Below are 26308 nucleotides of genomic sequence, written 5' to 3'. Positions count from 1 at the left end.
ATAAACAAAAAGCGTCTCATACAAAAAATAGAACATTTCGCTTACTAACATAATATGTACATTCTTTACAACAACCGTACTTACGGACAAATCTCGTCCAAGGATCATATAAGCACAACATTACAACGTAGGCGTCAGCCCGAGACGTCGTGCAGCCATAATGAACTGGCAAGAAAAAAATAAACCATGTCGCAAAGCGACCACAAGAGTTCGCTGTTGCAGCACAAAAAGCCTTGCTGTGAAACTTACCAAAAGGCAGAAAACTGTCTGAGCGGGACATGTGCATTAATTGCGTCAAATATTTTAACGTGATTAATTTAAAAAATTAATTACCGCGCGTTAACGCGATAATTTTGACAGCCCTAATGTGTATACATATATATATATTCTATGGGGATGCTGCGAGCTACCCACACTTGCGTTGCAATTGACTGGTAGATCGTGATCGACGTAATGAGCACACCTGATTTAGCATATCAATTAATTAGGTTCATATTTGTGAGAAATATAGCTCTGGCCCCCGTTCACCTCGTCTGTTTGGTCTTATTAATGTTCCATCCCGAGCAAAAAGTGTACATGCAGGTTATGCTGTTACAGTGGGGCAAATAAGTATTTAGTCAACCACTAATTGTGCAAGTTCTCCCACTTGAAAATATTAGAGAGGCCTGTAATTGTCAACATGGGTAAACCTCAACCATGAGAGACAGAATGTGGAGGAAAAAACCCAGAAAATCACATTGTTTGATTTTTAAAGAATTTATTTGCAAATCATGGTGGAAAATAAGTATTTGGTCAATACCAAAAGTTCATCTCAATACTTTGTTATGTACCCTTTGTTGGCAACAGTGGCAACACACTGTTTCTGGTATTTTGGCCCATTCCTCCATGCAGATCTCCTCTAGAGCAGTGATGTTTTGGGGCCTTTGTTGGGCAACACGGACTTTCAACTCCTTCCACAGATTTTCTATGGGGTTGAGATCTGGAGACTGGCTAGGCCACTCCAGGACCTTGAAATGCTTCTTACGAAGCCACTCCTTTGTTGCCCTGGCTGTGTGTTTGGGATCATTGTCATGCTGAAAGACCCAGCCACGTCTCATCTTCAATGCCCTTACTGATGGAAGGAGATTTTCACTCATAATCTCTCTATACATGGCCCCATTCAATCTTTCCTTTACACAGATCAGTCGTCCTGGTCCCTTTGCAGAAAAACAGCCCCAAAGCATGATGTTTCCACCTCCATGCTTCACAGTGGGTATGGTGTTCTTCGGATGCAATTCAGTATTCTTTCTCTTCCAAACACGAGAACCTGTGTTTCTGCCAAAAAGTTCTATTTTGGTTTCATCTGACCATAACACATTCTCCCAGTCCTCTTCTGGATCATCCAATTGCTCTCTAGCAAACCGCAGATGGGCCTGGACGTGTACTTTTTTCAGCAGGGGGACACATCCGGCAGTGCAGGATTTGAGTCCCTGGCGGCGCATTGTGTTACTGATAGTCGCCTTTGTTACTGTGGTCCCAGCTCTCTGTAGGTCATTCACGAGGTCCCCCCGTGTGGTTCTGGGATTTTTGCTCACCGTTCTTGTTATCATTTTGACGCCACGGGGTGAGATCTTGCATGGAGCCCCAGATCGAGGGAGATTATCAGTGGTCTTGTATGTCTTCCATTTTCTAATAATTGCTCCCACAGTTAATTTCTTTACACCAAGCGTTTTACCTATTGCAGATTCAGTCTTCCCAGCCTGGTGCAGGTCTACAATTTTGTCTCTGGTGTCCTTCGGCAGCTCTTTGGTCTTGGCCATAGTGGAGTTTGGAGTGTGACTGACTGAGATTGTGGACAGGTGTCTTTTATACCGATAATGAGTTAAAACAGGTGCTATTAATACAAGTAATGAGTGGAGCCTCGTTAGACCTCGTTAGAAGAAGTTAGACCTCTTTGACAGCCAGAAATATTGCTTGTTTATAGGTGACCAAATACTTATTTTCCACTCGAATTTGGAAATAAATTATTTAAAAATCAAACAATGTGATTTTCAGTTTTTTTTTTCCACATTCTGTCTCTCATAGTTGAGGTTTATCCATGTTGACAATTACAGGCTTCTCTAATCTTTTCAAGTAGGAGAACTTGCACAATTGGTGGTTGACTAAATACTTTTTTGCCCCACTGTATATTGTCCCCACCAATGTTGAGACCAAACCGGGTTTATGGGTGTAAAATGGGCGTGGTCAAGCAAGGGGAGGCTGCAAGCGGGCAAGATCTAATTTTTTTTTTTAAAAGTCCACTAACACCCCATTCACAAGGCCAACACATGAACAATTGTTTTGAGGGGCCCATTTGTACTCATCGCACCCCGTCCCTCTTCACATTTGTTCCGCCACTGCTTTAAATGCTCATCTTACAGTACCGTTGACAGCACTTAACATCAAATTCATATGACTGGGAAGCTGGGAATAAAAAGAAAATGCAAAAAATATCCATAACTGAGTGTTGATACTTTTGCAATCAAATATCATGTTAAGATAAAATATTTCAGTATCGACTACTTTTGACAACCCTTGGTATCGCATTAGTTTGCTTTGCTTTGTATTCCCGGGGGTATCACATTTTGCCAGTTTACCTCACATCCTATCTGCCGGCGCGTAATGATGACACGTGCAATGACTGACAGGCGAGGACCTCGGCCAAGGAGGAAAAGTGCTTGTCGGGCCAGTACACCACGGATGGGAAATGCTGTAAACAGTGTCCGCCAGGCGAAGGGGTGGTCAAGCCGTGCGGAGCCACGCAGCCCGTCTGCGCACCCTGCCTGGACAGTAAGCAATACACAAATGCACAGCATTAATCGAGAACTATTCTAATTGGCAGAATTTGTGGAATTTCAATGTCTCTATATTGTCAGATTTCCGTCTAATAAAGAAAAAAAAAAAATTAAGGAATAAGATTTTCAATATTTTCGCCCATTGTCTTCTCAACTATGCTGTTTTTGAATAGCAGAAATAAATAAATGTAACTTTCTACCCATATAATCGATTATTCTAAAAAAAAAAAAAAAAAAAAAAACATGATGGATACCGATTCTTAAAAAATCAACTGCATACGGGTCATATTGTTTACAGGGTGCCATTTGGACGTAACAGAGTGGAAACTAACAGAGGGGACATTTTGTGTGAAAGTTAGCCCTCAGCCTAGCTTTGCTAGCATAATAACTAACATGACTTTGGATTCATGATGAGAAATCAATAATTTTGCAAACAAACCTTTAGAAATGATTCGTTTCAATTAATTTCTTTGATATACTGCTTTAACCCAGTGGACATGTCACGACGAACCTCATAAAACTGAAAGATATAAACTGTGCTTACCACAATTGAATTCCCCGCTTGTGGTGTGATGTTTATCGCAGAGGAGTGATGTAATTAATGAATAGGGAATTTTCTCAAAGGGACACTAACACAACTTATCAAAGTGGACGGTGACACCGAGGATGAATATAATTTTTTTATTTATTTATTTTTTTAATATAAATACTTAATATTTAAAATAAATACTATATTTTAACTTTGAAAAGATTGAAAGAATTGAGAAGATTTTTTTCTACATATAATAGTTACTTTATAGACTGAATTTGAATGAAACACAGCAAAATTCCATAAATAAAATAAATTTAAAAAATAGAATTCAGGAGCCTGTACACTTGAATTTATAATTTATAATACAAACAAAAAAAGATAAGTATTTGTTAAACTTTCTTGAAAATACAGCTCAAAGCAACACTTAGTAACGTTTCAGTTTTAGTCGATTTTAACGGCCCCGAGCAGTAGTGTTTTGCCTTAAGGAAGACTGCGTTTTCCATGAGGACCAGCACTGAGTTTCCCATGAGTACCAGCGCACACCCGCATAGTGTCGTAAAATCATGAGCGTCGCCTGCAGATGGATTAAACAACATTTCTGTTTTCAGCAGCTATGCGAAGGATGAGAAGTAATAAGGTATTGAATCCAGATGTGGCTAAACAGTAGCGTATGACTGTTAGCAACCGCCCCGCCACACTCGAACTCGTCAGCGCTGACAAGTTGGGTTGAGGAGGGTTTCAGTTTTGGCCGATTTTAGCAACGCCGGTGGACAAAAGTGGTAGTGTTTTGCCTTAAAGAAGACTGCGTTTCCCATGAGGACCAGTGCACACCCGCACAGTGTCGTAAAATCATGATCTCCCGGTCGCCTACAGATGGATTAAAAAAGTAATGACATAATGAATCCAGCAGTGGCTAAACAATAGCATATGACTGTTAGCAACTGCGTGGCTTAGTGTGACTAACCCCCCCCCCCCCCCCCTTTCCACCTGAACTCTTCAGCGCTGACAAGTTGTGCCGGGTTTCACTTTTGGTCGATTTTAGCGACGCCAGTGGACAAAAGCGGTAGTGTTTTGCATTAAGGAAGACTATTTCCCATGAGGACCAGTGCACACCCGCACAGTGTCATAAAATCATGCTCTCTCAGTCGTCTGCAGATGATTATAAAAGTAATTAGGTAATGAATCCAGTAGTGGCTAAACAATAGCATGTGACTGTTAGCAACCGCGTGGCTTAGTGTGGCTAACCGCCCCACCCAACTCGAACTCATCAGCGCTGACGAGTTGGGTTGGGGTGGGTTTCAGTTTTGGCTGATTTTAGCGACGCCAGTGGACAAAAGTGGTAGTGTCTTGCCTTATGGAAGACTAAGTTTCCCATGAGGACAAGCGCATACCCGCACAGTGTCGTAAAATCATGATCTCCCGGTCACCTGCTGATGGATTAAACGACATTTCTGTTTCCAGAGGCTGTGTGAAGGATGAATAGTAGGTAATTAATCCAGTTGTGGGTAAACAATATCATATGACTGTTAGGAACCGTGTGGCTTAGTGTGGCTAACCGCCACGGCCCATCCGGTTTGGGGGGTTGAAAGTGAAAGCCGGTCCAATGTTTATTCTGTATATGCTGATAGCCGCCCTTTCTTTTTCTTCCTCAGACAAAACTTTTTGTGTCTGTTGCTCTGCCGTCTTTGCAGAATTTGCGCAAAAGCGTTAGCATTAATGGGGGGGAAGTGACGTATACCAAAAAGCAGTCAGCACATTTGTATTTTTTGTTTTTTTATGTGGCAGGGTTCCTGCCACTCTCCTCAAAGTTAATTAGTGTCGGTGAAAGCGACACAGACCACCTCAAGATATATAAAACAGGTGTCATTCAACTAGTTCTCAGTCGACATATCACAAATGTTATGAAAATCTTTTATAATGTTGAAAAGTTACCTAGTGTGGTGTCACATACAAAAAAAGACCCAAAGATTTTCTTGTCAGCACCGATTTAGCATTGGCTATTCATTGAAAGCCAGGCTATTTTTCAAGCAGTTTCCATCATGATTCCTGCTTATCAAAGCCATTCAGCCTCACTTCACAGCATGTTAGGAAGTCAGCTGGTAATCACAACTGACCGTCCGTGACCATGTAGGGGAGCGCCGACTTTATGAGCGCCGCCAGAAGATATAAGAATGGGAGCCGGCCCAAATGTCGTAGAAAAATATACAATGGAAGATTCTTAGAGCAGCGGACAAGTCCAGTACGATGTTCAGGTTGCGTCTGTGTCAACACTTGGATGGGAGGTTATTTATATGGGATTTTGCCTGCCGTGAGGTCAAGACGCTTGACAGTCAGAACCTGGAGACGTTCCCAGGAAACAGCAAAATGATGAGGGTCAGCGCTAGCGGTCAAGTAGCAGATAAGGAGCCTCGCCGTTGCAAAAGCAGGCAGGTCGTGAGAAAAGTCATCGGGAAAGTAGTGGATGCGCACAGTGAATGACAATCGGGGGAATTTTAATGGCCAAGTATGTAGAAAACCTCTGTGAAGTTCACCCTCCAAAAGTCAAAATTTACATGAACATTTTTGTTTCGTGCTATCGTTTTTTTTAGATCTTTACAATTCTTTTAGACGTAGGTTAATCTGAGGTCAACCGTTTTAATCTTAACTGGCTAAAAATAGTGTCAATCGTTTGTGCTAGGGTTGTTCCGATCATGTTTTTTTGCTCCCGATCCGATCCCGATCGTTTTAGTCTGAGTATCTGCCGATCGCGATATTTCCCGATCCGATTGCTTTTTTTTTGCTCCCGATTCAATTCCAATCATTCCCGATAATTTTTCCCGAGCATATACATTTTGGCAATGCATTAAGAAAAAAATGAATAAAACTCTGACAAATATAAACATTCAACATACAGTACATAAGTACTGTATTTGTTTATTATGACAATAAATCCTCAAGATGGCTTTTACATTATTAACATTCTTTCTGTGAGAGGGATCCACGGATAGAAAGACTTGTGACTTTGTATATTGTGACTAAATATTGCCATCTAGTGTATTTGTTGAGCTTTCAGTAAATGATACTGCAGCCATTCAACCCAAATGCATGATGGGAAGTGGAACCATGACTGTGCGTAGTGCTTTCAATTGATATATCTGCTCTGCGTTGGGAAATAACATAAGGTGTTAAGAAAAAGATCAATTGCGACCTCGCTTCCCCACATTACTTCCCATGATATTCCTCATCGTAGGGAGAGGGATTGTAAGGCTTTAGCCTATTAAAAAAAGGCTCCAAAGGCTGCCAAAATTCACTCTACTCATTTTACGCTGCCTTTTATCTCTCTAAATGGGTAAAACAGCGCCATTACAGATTGAGCGCGACAATGCGTGAGTGGGTCGTGCAACGCATGCATTGATTGCGTTAAATATTTTACGTGATACATTATTAAAAAATTAATTACTGCCGTTATCGGGATAAATTTGATAACCCTACCTTAAGCCTAAACTAAAGACTTTAGATGAGTGTAACAAATTATGTCTGCAACGTTAAATACAATTTGAAAACAATTTAATAAAAATTTAAAAAAAAAAACATATTAAAAAAAGGCATGGCCGACATTTTTTTGCCGATACTTTGAAAATGACGTGATCAGACCCGATCGATCGATCGGGACATCTCTAGTTTGTGCTGTGAAAATGTTCAATTTTTAACTCCAAAACCGTCACAGCACAAAAGAAAATTTTTACAGCATGAAGGTAGCACAAACGAACGGCACCATTGCGGTTCCATTCCGCCGTAAATGAGGGGGGCTGCGTGACGTCATAACTACAAATTAAAAGCAGAATATCTAGAAAAACCATTGCAACACAAACGAAACTTTTCACAGCACAAATCGGCACAAACGTGGCACAAACGATTACATAATTTGTATATAAATTTGCGTCTGATGGGAGGCCAACTTGACGGAGGTATGTAATCTGGCTGGAAAAGAAAAAAAAAACACTCCAAATCCTTAGATGTAAGGATGGAAAAGAGTAACATGTCCCAATATTCCCATCATCATTCATCGGAATTTTTACTTTTTTTGTTGTTGTTTGGATTCTAATAGAATTTGGAAGAAAAAGCATGTCCTCTACTTGGAGAAGAAGCTCTCAATTGATTTTTTTAGGGTGTTGTTAACAGTAGCCCAGATCTAAACAGGGCCTAAGCTACTATCGCTGTTATCAAATATATTGTTTTTGCCAGATGGCCATTGACGACTAGATGTTAGTCTGTCGGAAAAATGATGTCGAAGTCGTAACGGCTTTTGACATCCTGTTGTCTATTTGCTTGAAAATAATTACCGTGAAATCAAGGCTGGCTTGTGGCTTCCTGTTATTGCTCAATTTAATTGGTGCTTGAGAATCACAGTTTAGCTGCTCAGACACGATCAACCGCAGACAGAAGAAAAAAGGTGCCAGGAGTTGAGAGTGGAGCACTGAAAAACAAAAAAAGTGGTGAACTCATGAGTTCGAATTGAACTCATGAACAATTTGCCAATTCATTTGAAGTACCTTCATTCGCTGCAACCCTCCCACTTCAAATGGATTGGACGTCTATCGCCGTCAATGGTAGCTAACGAGGTAACAGGGATGGCTGATGGTGATCATAGTACTCAGTCAAAATGGATTGGACGTCTCTCGCTGTCAATGGAAGTGAAATATGATCATACACTGCGTAATTGTTTGTTACTTTTGACAAAGGTTTTTTTTTTTTAAATCATTTTTGACGTGCACAATAATTGATTTCAAAAAATTGGATTTATTTTTACTCATATAAACAAAAATTGGTCTAATTTAATGAATTTCTATTATCTTTTAAATTATAATTAATTCACTTTTTATTTAATGTTATTTAATTATTTTGTATTTTTTTAAACAAAAAAATTAATACTTTTGTTGTCTATTTAATAATTGCTACCAATCTAGGATATTTTGAACTTCGTTTTAATGTATTGATTTTTTTTATAAATTTAAAAACAAAAAAAACAAAAAAAAAACAAAAACAAATAATTCCGTTTTAATTAGTTACTTTGGACAAAGAAAAATTTTTATTTGTAAAAATTTAAAGTACCGTATTTTCCGCACTATAAGGCGCATCAGAGTATGAGGCGCACCTTTAATGAATGGACTATTTTGAAACTGTTTTCATATATAGGATGCACCGCATTATAAGGTGACTATAAGTAGTAGTAGTAGTGGTCGGTGCTGTGCTAAAGGAAATCTCATGCCATGATTAACCAATATTAATCCAAATTTACGGCGCATCAGATTAAAAAAAAAAAAAAAAAAAATCCCTTCAGGCATGACAAATCCAAACAGCCATACAGCATTTATATGTGTTTACAATTAATACAACCTGAGAAGAAAAGGGTAGACGGGAAAAGCCGAAGGTGCATTGTCTGCTTTTGAGAAAATTGAAGGCTTTTGGGTGCGCCTTATAGTGCAGAAAATATGGTACGTACATTTTATTATTACACTATTTAATACAATATTTTCAAAAATAAAAATCTGAACTTGATATACGTTGATATGCATTTAAAAAATTGTGATAAGGGCTGTTCCGATCATGTTTTTTGCTCCCGATCCCATTGTTTTAGTTTGAGTATCTGCCGATCCCGATACTTCCCGATCCGATTGCTTTTTTTTTTTTTTGCTCCCGATTCAGTTTCAATCATTCCCGATAATTTTTCCCGATCATATACACTTTGGCAATGCATTAAGAAAAAAATGAATAAAACTTGGACTAATATATACATTCAACATACAGTACATAAGTACTGTATTTGTTTATTATGACAATAAATCCTCAAGATGGCATTTACATTGTTAACATTATTTCTGTGAGAGGGTTCCACGGATAGAAAAACTTGTAATTCTTAAAGCGCTATACAAGTATAACACCATTACCATTAAAGGATAAATGTGACTTTGTATATTGTGACTAAATATTGCCATCTAGTGTATTTGTTGAGCTTTCAGTAAATGATACTGTAGCCATGCCCAAATGCATGATGGGAAGTGCAACCATGACTGTGTGTAGTGCTACCAATTGATATATCTTCTCTGCGTTGGGAAATAACATAAGGTGTTAAGAAAAAGATCATTTACTACCTTGCTTCCCCACTTTGCTTCCCACGATATTTCTAATCGCAGGGAGAAAGGTTGTAAGGCTTTAGCCAATTAAAAAAAGGCTCCAAAGCCTGCCAAAATACACTTTACTCATATTACGCTGCCTTTTAGCTCTCTATATAGGTAAAACGGTGCCATTACAGATTGAGCGCGACAATGCGTGAGTGGGTCATGCAGCGCATGCATTAATTGCGTTAAATATTTTAACGTGATACATTTTTAAAAAAATTAATTACAGCCAGTATCGGGATAAATTTGATAACCCTACCTTAAGCCTAAACTAAAGACTCTGGATGAGTGTAACATATTATGTCTGTAACATTAAATACAATTAGAAAACGATTTAATTAAAAAATATATATATATAAAAAAAAAGGCATGCCCGATATTTTTTTGCCGATTCCGATACTTTGAAAATGACGTGATCTGACATCTCTAATTGTGATGAATATTTTTTTTTCCCGAAAACATAAATAACATTAAATTAATTCCTCACAAATTGCCTGTTACTGCCTACCTCTGTCCACCAATGTATCAAAAAATGATTTAAAAAATAACATTCATTCTTTGCAGAAGATAAAGAATAAGCACTTGGTGATGTTGTTTATATGTGTCGCGAACACCCAAAGCCAGGAAAAGACCATCTGCAGCCTTGCCCCCACCCTCACTCGGCGGCCCCCCCGCCAGCCTGCATACTCCGGGCTAGCGTTATTAATGTATTGACGTGCATTATTGATGAGCGGCATTATGATAATGGCTCTAAGAGCACTCGGGGAAGAGGAGGCGGTGGAAGCGGTACGTCTGATTGAGTCTGGTAAGCAGGGATGCCCCCCACCAAGCGTGAAAGCCAGGGGACACCCAGTTCGCGCCCAAAAATGAGGGGAAGCCAAATTTGATAGCATCAGAGAAGAACACACAGGTTCAGCTCGAGTGACGCTCCATCTGTCAGCAAGTCCCAATCTCTCCAAATGATCAGAACGTCTGACAAAGTGGGGGGTCCACTGACACTTGACACAGGGTTGAACCGGAGTTAATTAAACTTTAGTCAACTTTAAGTCAAAATACTCTTAAATCTGCTGAAATACTCCCTAAAAGTGACATTTTAAATTTACTACTACTAATAGTGACCTAAATTATCTTACATCTACTAAATTGCTCCCTCAAAATTACCTACATTTTTTTAAATCTACTGTACTAATGACTAAAGGTCACCTTAATTTTACTAGAATACTCCCTAAAAGTCACTTTAATCGACTAAAATACTCTCTTAAAGTCACCTAAAATCTCCTAAATATACTAAAACATTCCTTAAATGATCACAATTCTCTCAAATCTACGAATATATTGTGACCAGAATATTCTCCTAAAATACTCCATAAATGAGAAAATATTCCCTGTTTTCCGCAGCCAAGCGGTGGTGAAGCCCTCCCTATCTCCCGATTTGTCGCACTCACGTAGAAGCACGCGCTGCTCTTACAAATGGGTCTGTTGCATAATTTAGTGTGTTTCCCAGGTCTCTATCCATCTGAAATACAATTCCATAAACCATGCAATATTGATCGCATCCTTGGAAGATATATTTGTTTCTAAAACATTGGAGGAGTTCAAGAGTTTTGTTCGGAAGAACTGAAAATGGTGGTTTTTCTTTGGTTTTCAGGTGAAACCTTTTCGGAAAACTTTAGCCACACCGAACGATGTCAACCGTGCACCAAGTGCACGGGCCTCTTCCGCATGGAGACGCCGTGTACGGACTCCAACGACGCCATCTGCGTGTGCAACTACGGTTTCTACCTTAACGAGCTTTCGCAGAGGTGCGAGCCGTGCACCAAGTGCCCCGTCGGGCAGGGCATGCTGCTCAGCTGCGAGCCCCACCACGACACGATGTGCGAGGAGTGCGGCGGCGACACCTACTCGGACCAGGAGAGCTCGCGGGAGCCCTGCATCCCCTGCACAACCTGCGAGGAGGGTGAAGAGCTGCTGCTGCAGGCCTGCACTGCCGTCACAGATACCGTTTGTCAGGGTAAGACGATCTGCGCTTAGTAACAGAGGTAGGACAAGCGTTGTGCTGAAGACCGTGACAAAAACCTGACTAAACCTCAGGGATTCACTGAGATTAAGCCGAGATAAAGACTTTTATGAGTCAAGACCAAAACCAAGACCAATACTTGCCTGAAATCAGGAATCACTACACTTAAGTCAAGATAAAGACATTTGGGAGTCAACACCAAGATCAAGACCAAGACAGAAAACACTAAGACCGAATTAAGACCAAGACTGAAAAGAGACCATGAGATGGAACAAGACAAACATGAAATAAACCAAGATTAAAACAAGACATAGACTTGTGTAAAATAAGGAATCACTGAGGCTAAGTCAAGATCAAGCCCAAGCTCGAAACAAGACAAAGACCAAGACGGACACAAGACCAAGACAGAAACAAGACCAAGAAAAAAATAAGACAGAGACCAGACTAGGATCAAAGATTGAAACAATACCAAGACATGCCTGAAATCAGTAATCACTAAAGTCAAGATAAGGACTTTTAAGAGTCAAGGCCAAGATCTAGCCAAAGAACGAAACAAGACCAAGACTGATACAAGACCATGAGCAAGAACTCCAGGCCTCCACCACTGTCAGAGATACCGTTTGTCAGGGTAGGAAGATCTGCGCTTGCTAACAGAGGTGGGACAAGCTAAGCGTTGCGCTCAAGACCGAAACTAAAACCTGACTTAGCCTCGTATGAAATCAGATCTCCTTGAGATTAAGTCGAGATAAAGACTTTTATGAGTCAAGACCAAAACCAAGACCAAAGAACCAAAGAACACCAAGACATGCCTGAAATCACGAATCACTGCACTTAAGTCAAGATCAAGACTTTTGAGAGACAACACCAAGACCGAACTAAGACCAAGACTGAAACGAGACCTTGAGTAAGAACAAGACTAACAAGAAATGAACCAAGATTGAAACAAGACTTAGACGTGTGTGAAATAAGGACTCACTGAGGCTAAGTCAAGATCAAGCCCAAGCTCGAAACAAGACAAAGACCAAGATGGACATGAGACCAAGACAGAAACAAGACCAAGAAAGAAACATGACCGAGACCAGACTAGGACCAAGATTGAAACAATACCAAGACTTTCCTGAAATCAGGAATCACTGAGGTTATATCGAGATAAGGACTTTTAAGAGTTAAGGCCAAGATCAAGCCAAGGAACGAAGCAAGAGCAAGACTGAAGCATGTTCATGAGCAAGACAGAAACACGACCAGTGTCAAAACAAGACCAAGACTGAAACAAGACCATGATGAGCAAGAACAAGACACAAAATAACTAGACCAAGAGCAAAACAAGACCAAGACAGAAAGACGTCCAAGCCAGAGTCAAACCAAGACTTACAACAAAACAAGACCCAGAACATGAGTGAAACAAGATTTATAAGGAATCACTGAAAGATTAAGCCCTGGCTCGAAACAAGACAAAAGACCACGACGGACAAAAAACCAAGACAGACCAAGTGAGTAACAAAACCACGAAAGAAACAAGACCAAGACTGGACTAGGACCAAGATTGAAACAATACTAAGACTTGCCTGAAATCAGGAATCACTAAGGTTAAGTCGAGATAAGGACTCGAGATGAGGATCAAGCCAAAGAATGAAAAAAGACCAAGACTGAAACAAGACCATGAGCAAGAACAAGACTGAAAAAATAACTAGACCAAGACAGAAAACTCGCTTCAAGACCAAGATTTACAACAAAACAAGACCCAGAATATGAGTGAAACAAGACAGAGACCGAAACAAGACCAAGACTTTGTTTTTAATAGAGTCCAAGACCAGGCAAAGAACTTCAAAATTTGTCAGTGTACAACACCAGACTAGCAAAGGACGTACATTTTTGGGCAACTGGTCCACTTCAAATACGATGCTACGATATCAGAGACAATAGAATTTATATTTTCATCTCCACACAAAGGTCATACCATCTTTTAATTAACATAACTTTCGGACAACAAGCCGCTACTTTTTTCCCCTCATTTTAAATCCTGCAGTTTATAGTCCAGTGCGGCTTATTTGTTGACTGATTTGGGTTAATAAACACTTTATTTGAAAGCAGCGTCATAAGACTGCCATAAGACCGCCATAATTATGTCATGACACAGTCATGGGCATTAATGAATGTTTATGACAGAAATCTTTGTCACTAACTCTATTTATGTCTAGCTCGAATCTTGGCTCCTAGCATGCATTGCAGCGCTACAAATGTAAATAACAACGGAAAATTCATGTTCTGTGCTTATTATTTCTTCAGTTGTTGTTCCAATTGTTTATGAATTGTTAGTTATGGTATTTGGTAACATTTTATTTGACAGTGGCAGCATCATCTGCCATAAGACATGAAACTATCATGGGCATTATGAATGCATATGACAGAATGTCATTAAGTGTCATCTGGCAATTTATGTGCCTTACTCCATTTATGTTCAGCTCGGATCTTTTACATCTATTCAAAAGTGAGATAATATGCCAGATGACACAAAATGATAGTCATATGCCTGTCATATGCTTATGCTCATTGCAGTGTCACGTCATAATTATGGTAGTCTTATGGCGCCACTGTGAAATCAAGTGTTACCAAATACCATAAGTAGCATTTGATGAAACAACTGGAACAGCAACTGAAGAAATAATTAGCACAGAACATGATTTTTGATTGTTACTTGCATCTGTAGCACTGCAATGCATGCTAGGAGACATGTTGGAGGACAACATTCTTGACAGCAGGTGGAGCAGTGATGGCCAAATGAAGCTTCTTGACGCAATTAAGCGTTGCAGCCAATTGGTTTAAAGCTTCATGATGATTGCTATTTCACATCTGTAGTGCTGCAGTGCATGGTAGGAGGCATGTTGGACAACAAAAGTGTTGACAGCAGGTGGCAGTGATGGCCAAATGAAGCCTCATGAAGCAATCATGGTAGTTCATTTGGTCTTATGACAGTCTTACGATGCCGCTGTCATATAAAGTGTTACCGGTTAATATCCTTTGCTGAAAATATCTCATCATACAGTGAGGACAGATGCGGCTTATACTCAAGTGCAGCTTATCTGTGAACAAATGCCATTTTCGTGTCAAATTTGGTGGGTGGGGCGTTACAGTCCGAAAATTACGGTAACAGAATAATAAGGGCAAAAGTTATTTCTCCACCAGAAAATATGTGAAATTCACTCCTGGAAGATTTCTGATGCCTCGTAAAGATAAGCAACATATTCATCTTGGAAATTCCACTAAAGAGCATTTAGTTGAAGAATAGTCACTTTTATGCTAACACCTTTAGCACTTTTCATATAGGCTAATGCTAATGAACGCCAAAAAAAGTGAAGTCAGTGGTGTACCAGCTTGACATAAGGTACAACAATTGACTCCTTAACCCAAGAAAAACTGGTTTAGGACCCAAATAGGGTCTCAACTTCAAGATAGCCACACATTTTCAATAGAACATATAGTCAACCAACCCTTTGAAACAAGTCATACAATCGCATCGAACTACCATGTTTTCTGTTGACGGACTCTGATCCTTTCAAATCATTCATTTTAAATTAACCCTTGTTCTCGAGAAAGCGACTGAATGGCCCAAGGTCATGAATCCGAACAACTCACGAGCATATTTGTGGTCGATGACTGTACGTTACAGTCACGGTCATGGACATTGATTTATCATCTGAATGTGACACTACGGTCTATTGTTAATCCATTGATCCAAATGTCATCTTCGGTGCCGCGTCTCCATCCCGACGACACAAAGAGTCTTTCTCCCGGAAACTGAGGGATTTCAGGAAGGTCGCATCTGTCAACCGCGCTTTTACACGACTGTACCCTGTGGCTATCTTGCTTCGCATCTCAAATTCCGCACGACTGCCGTCAGCGACCATCGCCGCGACCCGACGCCCGGCAGATTAAATCGACGCTTTTGTCCCGCGACAATGAGAGAAGTGTGCCGATCAGCGGCGCGAGGAAGCCCGCCGTTATCGCTGTCTAGGACTTAAGAGAATTGTTTGGCCTTTTGAGTTTGGCTCGTGGACATTATTTGGGTGACCTCATTGTGGATTTACTCGCTCAAATCTCAGTATTAACCAATGTAAGAGGTGTTTGTTTCATTTGAATCTTTCATATGGCAAGTGACTATTTTTGGAAATTTAGGTAAGTAGGCCATGTACGTCCAAATTTCCCATTCATTTCCAATGGCATTTACATTGCATTGACGCCCATGTACACAGATGCCATTGACGGCCATGTATGTCAATTTTATTGATGCCAATTTACTTGGATTCCATTGACGCATATGTAAGTCGATGCCATTGACGGCCATGTACAGAGGTATGAAAAAGTATCTGAACCTTTTGGAATTTCTCACAATTCTGCATGAAATCTCCATTGAATGTGGTCTGATCTTTGTCAAAATCACACAGATGAAAATACAGTGTCTGCTTTAACTAAAACCACTCAAACATATATAGGTTTTCATATTTTAATGAAGATAGCATGCAAAGAATGACAGAAGGGGGAAAAATAAGTAAGTACACCTTCTGCCTAAGGAGACTTAAAGAGCAATTGAAACCAATTTTTACCATACATTTTAAGTCAGGTGTGTGCTCAGTCACTGATGAGTGGTTTAAAGCTGCCTTGCCCACTATAAAACACACACTTGGAAAGAATTGTCTTGATGAGATGCATTGTCTGATGTTCATCATGGCTCGGTCTAAAGAGCTGTCTGAAGACCTGCGATCAAGGATTGTTGATTTGTATAAAGCTAGGAAAGGATACAAAACAATCTCTAAAAGTCTAGATGTTCATCAGTTGACAGTCAGAGAAGTTGTCTACAAATGGAGAGAGTTTGGCACATTTGCTTCTCTCCCAAGGAGTGGCCGACCACCAAAGATTACGCCAAGAGTTCAGCGCAGAATACTCAGAGAGGTGTAAAGAACCCTAGAGTGTCTGCTAAAGACTTACAGAAATCACTGGCACAGTCCAATATCTCTGTGCACACATCAACGATATGTAAAGCTATGGCCAAGAATGGTGTTCATGGGAGGACTCCACAGGGGAAGCCACTGCTTTCTAAAAAAAAAAAAAATATATATATATATATATATATATTGTTGCCCGTTTAATTTTCGCAAAAAGGCACTTGGTTTAGGAAGTTTAGGTTTGTGGTCTGATAAAACCAAAGTTGAAGTGTTTGGAAGTAACACACAATGTCATGTGTGGAGGGAAAAATGGAACAGCTCACCAATATCAACACCTCATCCCCACCGTGAAGCATGGTGGAGGGAGCATCATGATTTGGAGCTGTTTTGCTGCCTCAGGGCCTGGACATCTTGTAATCATCAATGGAAGAATAAATTCAAAAGTTTATCAGGATGTTTTGCAGGAAAACCTGTGGTAGTCTGTCAGACAGTTGAAGCTAAAAAGAGGATGGATGCTGCAACAAGACAATGATCCAAAACACAGAAGTAAATCAACTTGGTTGGCATGGTTTCAGAAGAACAAAATACACATTCTGGAGTGGCCAAGTCAAAGTCCAGACTTGAACCCCTTTGAGATGCTGTGGCAGGACCTAAAGACAGCGATTCATGACAGACATCGCAGGAATATGACTGAACTACAGCAGTTTTGTAGAGAAGAATGGGCCAAAATTATTCCTGATCGATGTGCAGCTACAGGAAGCATATGGTTGAAGTTATTGCTGCCAAATGGTGGGGGGGGGGGGGGGCACAAAATATTAAATGTAATGGTTCACTTCTTTTCCCCCCCTTCTGTCATTGTTTGCATACTATCCTCATTAAAATATGAAAACCTATAAATGTTTGGGTGGTTTTTGTTAAAGCAGACACTGTTTTTTCATCTGTGTGATTTTGACAAAGATCAGATTACATTTGATGGTGACTTTATGCAGAAATGTGAGAAATTCCAAAAGGTTCAGAAACTTTTTCATACCACTATATGTCCAAATTTCCCATTCAAAATGACCTCATATCAATAGGACGTGCCCCCCAAATGTCCCCAAATTAACAGAAAGTGACCTGATATCAAAAGGAAATGTCCTTGGCAAGTACATTGGCATTAGAACAATCGACATACATGGGCGTCAATGGCAAGGACGTACATGGCTGTCCGTGGCATGGACGTACATTGATTTCAATGGCTTGGACATACATGGCCGTCCGTGGCATGGACGTACACGGAATCCAAGGCACCACTGTATTTATTTATATTTTCTTTAAGGATAACATTTATAAATTAATAAAATGTTAAAAAAAAAAAAAAAAAATACATGAATTAAAACCGAAATATACAGTATGTGTATTATGACCCACAGTAACTCTCTAAAGTTTATTTATGTAATTGTATTTAACTAAATGTTTGTTCATTTGCCCCTCCCAGTCAAAATGGATCGGAAGTCTAGTCAGTGGGACTCGTGTCAAGTTTGTTTGGACTTGAATGATTCACCTATAAAAGCGTCTTGTCAGATTTACGGGACTTGTGATGAGTGGAGGATCATTACCGTGCAGTTTAGGAGTTCCAGTACATGAGGTGCGTCACCACATGGTCACACATGAGTAAGATTGTGATAAGGCGTGCAAAGAAAAAGACACGCCAACACAACTAGTTTCCTCCAAAGGCTCAAAAACATTTGGACTGTTTTTAAGTCGACAATATCTCTAAACGATTCATCGACTATTAAAAGAGGAGTCGAATTCATTTGGTATTAATCAAACAGTTGTCAAGGAGTTGATAATAAGGGTGGGAACCTCTGGTTACTTTACGATACGATTTGCGATACGAGGCTCACGATATTGATCTCATCTCACAATATACCGTAATTTTCGGATCATAAACCGCTACTTATTTCCCTCATTTTGAACCCTGCAGCTAACAGTCCAGTGCGGCTTATTTGTTTATTTATTTGGGTTAATAATAATAATAATACATTAAATTTGTAGAGCGCTTTAACCAATGCTCAAAGACGCTTTACAGTTGAAAAAAACAGCAAACAACGTGAACAAAAAAAAAAAAAATAGTAACACTTTATTTTACAGCTCGTCATTAAACTACCATAAGACCGTCATAATTGTGACATGACACTATCATGGGCATTAATGAATGCTTATGACAGATGTCATTAAGTATCATCCGGCAAATTATGTCACTCCATTCATGTCCAGCTCGGAGCTTTTACATCTATTCAAAAGTGAGATAAGTTGCTGGATGATACAAAATGACATCTGTCATAAGCATTCAATAATGCTCATTGCAGTGTCATATCATAATAATGATGGTCTTATGACAGTTTCGTGGCACCACTGTCAAATAAAGTGTTACCAAATACTAGGGCTGGGAATTAATGAAACAACTGGAAGAGTAACTGAAGAAATAAATAAATTTGGATTTTTATTTACATCTGTAGCGGTGCAGTGCATGCTAGGAGGCATGTTGGACGACAAAAGTGTTGCCAGCAGTTGGCAACAGAGGTTGACTGTTTCACCGTGGGAGCAGTGATGGCTAAATGAAGCTTATTGAAGCAATGGTGGTTCATTTAGTCCTATGACAGTTTTATGGCACCACTGTCAAAGTGTTACCAAATACTAGGGCTGGGAATTAATGAAACATTTGGAAGCGTAACCGAAGAAATAAATGAATTTTGATTGTTATTTACATCTGTAGTGCTGCAATGCATGCTAGGAGACATGTGGGATGACAACAGTGTTTACAGAAGGTGGTAGCAGAGGTTGACTGTCTCCCCCGAAGGAGCACTGATGGCCAAATGAAGCTTCTTGAGGCAATGAAGCTTTGTAGCCAATTATGGTTCATGGTGGTTCATTTGGTCTTCTCACAGTGTTATGATGCCACTGTCAAATAATGCGTTCCTGGTTAATATCTTTTGATGTAATATCCCATAATACAATGAGGACAGCTGCGGTTTATAATCCAGTGCGCCTTATCTATGAACAAATGCCGTTTTCGTGTCAAATTTGGTGGGTGACGGCTTATAGTCAGGTGCGCCTTATCGTCCGAAAATTACGGTAGTTGCTATGGTAGTTAGTTGATAAATCGTGACAGACATAACGCCAAAGGAAACCTGAAGTACAACGTGGCCCACAACAAAGACGCACTCTAAAACCTCCTCCATTGAGGACAACTTCTTAATGCAACTTGATTGAACTGACGAGAAGATCAGAATCTAAGGAGCCAGAACCCTGACATCCTTTCGATAACCAGCGCCGCGCCACGTGACCAACGCCGAGTCGCCGGAGGGCTCCCGCGCCACATCATCATTCGTGGCGCTAACCTAATCGTGAGCTCCTTATTCCCGGCGTAATCTCTTTAGCGGAGCACTCGCGTTATCGCTGCCTTCAAATCTGCCAGACGTCCGCGTACATTAGGCCGGTCAGACGACACCGGCCCTAAGGCGAGGGAGGACTCGGTCCGATGGGAGGGCGGGGCCAATGGTCGTAATTTGAGATGCTGCAGGCATGCTTGAGATAGAGGGGAAGGCACGGTAACATCCCTTCAACCGGTACTTTGCGATCACAAATTCTGCTGTTTCTGAAAGGATATCGAACTCACTGACTGCCATTGACGGTGATATACAAAACAGAGTTCCTTTACAAAAAATGAACGGTTTTTTACATTCAGCACACAGTAAAGCTGTGTAACATTCAAACTGAGGAAACACTTTAACAACTTTCATACTCATTTAACACTTTTAATGTTATATTTTAATTAGGGCTGTCAAACGATTAAAATTTTTAATCAAGTTAATTACAGATAAAAAATTAATTAGTCGTAATTTATGGCAATTAATCGCAATTCAAACCATCGATAAAATATGCCATATTTTTCCGTAAATTATTATTGGAATGGAAAGATAAGACACAAGATGGATATATACATTCAACATATGGTACATAAGTACTGTATTTGTTTATTATAACAATAAATCAACAAGATGGCATTAACATTATTAACATTCTGTTAAAGCGATCCATGGATAGAAAGACTTGTAGTTCTTAAAAGATAAATGTTAGTAAAAGTTATAGAAATCTTATATTAAAACCCCTCTTAATTTGTAAAATTTTCAATCAAAAAATAAACTAGTAGCCCGCCATTGTTGATGTCATTAATTACTTACACAATGCTCATGGGTGCTGAAGCCTATAAAATCAGTCGCACCCAAGCGCCAGCAGAGGCAAAACTCCATAAAACACAGTTAACAGGTGGGCATTTCACTCTACTGTCATTTAAATCTGTCTGAGCAGGACATGTGCGTTAATTGCGTCAAATATTTTTACGTGATTAATTTTAAAAAATTAATTACCACCCGTTAACGCGATAATTTTGACAGCCCGAATTTTAATTAGGGCTGTCAAACGATTAAAATGTTTAATCGAGTTAATCACTGCTTAAAAACTAATTAATCGTAATTAATCGCAATTCAAACCATCTATGGAATGGAATGGAAAGATAAGACACAAGATGGATATATACATTCAACATACGGTACATAAGTACTGTATTTGTTTATTATAACAATAAATCAACAAGATGGTATTAACATTATTAACATTCTGTTAAAGCGATCCATGGATAGAAAGACTTGTAGTTCTTAAAAGATAAATGTTAGTACAAGGTATAGAAATCTTATATTAAAACCCCTCTTAATGTTTTCATTTTAATAAAATTTGTAAAAATTTCAATCAAAAAATAAACTAGTAGCCCGCCATTGTTTATGTCAATAATTACTTACACAACTCCATAAAACACAATTAACAAGTGGGCATTTCACTCTACTGTCATTAAAATCTGTCTGAGCGGGACATGTGCATTAATTGCGTCAAATATTTTTACGTGATTAATTTTAAAAAATTAATTACCGCCCGTTAACGCGATAATTTTAACAGCCCTAATTTTAATTAGGGCTGTCAAACGATTAAAATTTTTAATCGAGTTAATCACTGCTTAAAAACTAATTAATCGTAATTAATCGCAATTCAAACCATCTATGGAATGGTGATGTCAATAATTACTTACACAATGCTCATGGGTGCTGAAGCCTATAAAATCAGTCACACCCAAGCGCCAGCAGTGGGCGACAAAACTCCAAAAAACACAATTAACAAGTGGACATTTCACTCTGCTGTCATTTTAATCTGTTTGACTGGGGCATGTGCGTTAATTGCGTCAAATATTTTAACGTGATTAATGTAAAAAATTAATTACCGCCCGTTAACGTGATAATTTTGACAACCCTAATTTTGATATATTAACATTGGCTGCTATTAACAACGATTTAAAACCATTATGGGAGTGCTGGCATTCTCTCCCAGTCAAAACGGATTAGATGTCGATGAGTCACAAACTAAATTCACAGCAGAAGGATGATTGGACGCTAAAATATTGGAAGTCTATCATCATCAATGGCACGTAAAGAGTTAATAGTACAGGTAATCCACGGATTACGGATGAGTTCCGTTCTTACGCTGGTTTACTGGGTCATTGGCGACGTAACCCGAATTCCCGCGTAAATCGGAATGAACCCTTTAAGTAACCCTAAATGTCTAAATGACTGTCCAAAAACGTGTACTATACATCATTGAACTGTCCTGGCCAAGGGGGGGCTAGGCATCCCCTGGTGGCCAAAAAGTGTCATTGCATGTAATTGACTTTCCTATACTGTACATATAAGGGTTGTAAAGCAAGAAAACAAACAACAAAAATGAATGAAATGAACAGAAAAAAAAAAAACATAATGGATAACAATTATTTTTCAAACAGATCCTGCGACTCGCACCTTAGATGGTCATTTGCTTTGCATATTATTTTTAGTGTTACCGGTTAATATTTTTGGGTGAAAATATCTCATATCAGCTTATAGTCAAGTGCGGCTTATCTATGAACAAATGCCTTTTTCGTGTCAAATTTGGTCGGTGACGGCTTATAGTCAGGTGCCCTTTATATTATGTAATTGAAAAAACAATAAGGTAAACATTGTCTTGTTCATATATATATATTAATAATTAATTTTCTTTTGTTTTTAGTTAAATAAAAACACAAATGGGGATAATGGTAAATATTTTTTTACTATATTAAAAAATAATAGATATCTAAAATGGTAAGTATTCTGTTTTTTCCCTTTTTTTAATATACATATAACAGGTTCGTAAAATGAAAAATATATATAACTCGTTGGTGAATAAATAATAATAATGAATAAATAAGTTATTTACGCCAGCTGTCATAAGAGATTGAAAAAACAAATAAACAAACTTCCCATGGCAAAATACACGCAAGCTTCCTTTTTAAATTTCATACACTTATATATGATCAATTTTTAAATCATCTTTAATGAATTACTTCATTTAATTCAAACTTATTCAAATATTTTCATGACAAAATATTCAAGAGCGACACCAATATTACACTTCGATGTCAAAATAGCGGGCCGAAAAATAATATCCCACGGGCCTCAAACGGCCCCATGGCCGCAAGTTTGAGCCCCTTGGTCTAATATGTTAACCATCAGGCTATGTCACACTACACCGGCAAATTGGAGGGTCTGAGTGCAAGATGCCGATCTCCAAACATGTGACCCTGAACGAGGTCAAAGGTGAAAGGTCAAGACAGACCATTGACATGCATACGAACTCCCCTCAGAGATATTAAGCTACAACACCGGGTAAACCCGGGTCACGACAGCACGGGATCGTGCAGAGTTCTTTTTGTGAAAATAAACTCTGCTCCAAAAAAGCTGACATTTACAGTCATGCTGTAAAACTGACATGAAACATTTACAATCGCATGAGTTTTGGCTTCTTCTGCGGCTGTAATCAGAGCGCAAATTTGAGGGTAAAATGCGTGTCAACACCTGAGGAGGCGTTTCAGGACAAGGTCCTTTCACGCCTCGCTTCAACCGGCGTCTGCACTTAGCGGCGCTCCGTTCGCGACCTCGTTCTTCTTTGAACGTGGCTTCCGGGGATTGGCTGCACTTATGTGTGCTGCCCTATCGCCCCAAAGCGAACGTGCAAAGTGTTGTATTATTCATGCACATGCTTAAAGGCTACTCAAGGAGGAGTCCCAAATACTACAGAAGGCACAGCTCGCAGGCATTCAGGCAATGGAATCAGGAACCTGATTAGAAATTGTTATTGCCATCAATGGCAGTCAATGAGTTCAAAAAGTAGTCTTATTCATTAATTATTTTAATGTAAAAATAAAAAAAAATAAAAAAAGAAATGAACGGAAACAAAAGAAAACAGTAAATATTCTCAATTTTAGTTTTTAATTTTTATATTTAAAACTTTTTTAATGAACAAAAACAAAATATTAAATATTATCTTTTTCATTTCATTGTTAATTAAAAGCATAATTAAAATACAAAAAAATAAAAAATTGGTTATTTTACATTTTTTTTAAACATTTTCTTTCATTTTAATTCATGTTTAAAATAATTTTTTAAAATTAATTTATTCTACAAAAAATATTTTAAAATGTTTATTGAATGTTAATTTTAGTACACTTCTAAAAACAAAAAAAGGAAAAAAATCATAATCTGATGACGGAATATGATGAATTTATTTATTAAATTAAATTAGTTCAAAACAATTTAACTTGGAAAAATTTAAAATAAAATTTAAAAATAATAATTATTAAAAAATAATTATTATTATTAATTAAAAATAATTAAAATAATAAATTCCCAATTATTCCACTTACTAAATTTATAATTATTTTAAAATGTAAATAAATAAATGTTAATAAAACTTTTTTTTAAAAAAAGAAAAAAAAAAGGAATGAATTTCTTTTAAGCTTATTTCTAAATTTTACATGAATATACCGGTAATAAAAATTGGGGGAGGGTGGGGGGGGGGGTCTAAATTTAAAAATATCAATTACAAAATAAATAAATAAATAAATAAAAATAAAAAATAAAAATATTGAATTTAAAAATATATATATTTTAATTTTTTGGGTAATTATTTTGGTGGCCCACCAGGCTTAGAAAGGACTGGGGGAAACCCTGTATATGCTACCTAATGTAACTAGCGTCATTAGTTCGATATGACTACTCTGGCTAAAAGGACAACATGTTGGGAGGTGATACACTTAGTAAACAGAAGGATAAGAAGTGGGACGATAGGTCAGATAGGAATATGATGTTAGTGATGTATAGTGGTGAAAACAACATTAGCACAAATCACTTCTGATCATTAATGATTCAACGTTATAATATCCGCACCATAACGTGAACGAGAAGTCAGAACCCGTGACTGAGTCGGACCGTGGTAGACGTCGGCTAAACGACGACACGAGCCAGAGTGCGAGGGTCGCCGTCGCCCTTGTCACCTTCCAAAAATGTCCCCTTTTCGGAATGCGGTTTATCCACAAGGGCCCGATTCAAGCCACAATGCCGACAGTGTGCGCCACGCTCGAGTCAATGGATGGCGACTGGACGAGCGGAGTCAGAGGTGGCCTAAGCGAGTCTGGCCACAATAAGCGACTGTGCCGTACAAAGATGGGCAGCCGCTGGGGATTCCTGGCACTTATTGATGTGCTAATGTTGTGGACGCACTAAATCCGGAATGTCCCTGGCATTTTCCTTTTGGCATTTGAGTCTTGAAGGACGGCCGTCGGCGCCCCCGCGGGTTGTCCAATGTTAAGGTCAACCAAACTCAGGAAGGAAATGGCTCCCCCCTCCTTTCTTCTATAGGCCGGTTCAATAAGCAAGTGGACTTGGCTCAATCGCCCCCCACCCACTTGACTCTCATCTTCATTGACAGCTAGTCAATTCTATTAACCCTTTCCAGGGCAAGTGATTCTCATAATTTTCGGACTATAAGCTGCTACTTTTCCCCCTCATTTTGAATCTTGCGGCTTATAGTCCAGTGCGGCTTATTTGTTGATTTTATTTGGGTTAATAGGTAACGCTTTATTTGACAGCGGCATCATAAGACTGTTATAAGACAGTCATAATTATGTTATGACACTATCATGGGCATTACTGAATGCTTATGACAGATGTCATTAAGTGTCATCCGGCAAATTATGTCACCAACTCTATGTTCAGGTCGGATGTTTTTCATTAGTGCTGCAACAATTAATCGATTTACTCGAGTAATTCGATTAGAAAAAAAGATTTGAATTAAATTTTGCTGCTTCGAGTATTCGTTTAAATAAAGTGGCGTTGTAATGGTTTGTTTTGAAAGTGTTTGCATTTAGTTTTGTGATTTGGGTGGATACACTGCCCTCTACTGGCAACAGTGAATATGACATAACTCATTTCACATGCCTGAATCCAGCTGCTCCCAGTTAAGACCAACATAAAGTAAAAATGTTTTGGGGGATTTTTTTTAATGCAAAAATGTTTTGAGAGATTTTTTTAATGCATTCGGAATTTAGTTCTTAGGTATAATTAGCCTTTTTCTGTGGGAATAAGTGTTTGAACCATTTGTTAAGAGCACTGTAGTTGGAGAAAAAAAGTTCGCATTTTATAGCATTTAAGCTAGCGGACTATTGCTGAGTAAATTAGCCAAATGTTCTTCAGTTATAATTAGATCCTCATTTATTTATTCTTTTTATACAGTTTGAGACTCAGCTCAGGTATTTTGATTTTTAATGTTCCTTATCCGTTTACTCGATTATTCGTACTAGTTCATCGATTAATCAACTACTAAAATAATTGATAGCTGCAGCCCTACATCCATTCAAAAGTGAGATCATTTGCCCTATGACACAAAATGACATCTGTCATCAGCAT

The 26308-nt window shown here is 38.7% G+C and overlaps 1 protein-coding gene across 1 annotated transcript in view; it reads left to right on the top strand.

Moving 5' to 3' along the window:
- Positions 1-26308, top strand: part of LOC130909511 (tumor necrosis factor receptor superfamily member 16-like) — a 52296-nt gene that overhangs the window by 14558 nt on the left and 11430 nt on the right. The window contains exons 3-4 of the mRNA XM_057826067.1: positions 2667-2808; positions 11152-11514. Coding sequence (XP_057682050.1) covers positions 2667-2808; positions 11152-11514 — 505 coding nt within the window. The remainder of the gene's footprint in view (positions 1-2666; positions 2809-11151; positions 11515-26308) is intronic.

Source organism: Corythoichthys intestinalis, chromosome 21, assembly GCF_030265065.1.
Source record: "Corythoichthys intestinalis isolate RoL2023-P3 chromosome 21, ASM3026506v1, whole genome shotgun sequence".
Classification (NCBI taxonomy): domain Eukaryota; kingdom Metazoa; phylum Chordata; class Actinopteri; order Syngnathiformes; family Syngnathidae; genus Corythoichthys; species Corythoichthys intestinalis.
This window is presented reverse-complemented; position numbering and strand designations above follow the sequence as displayed.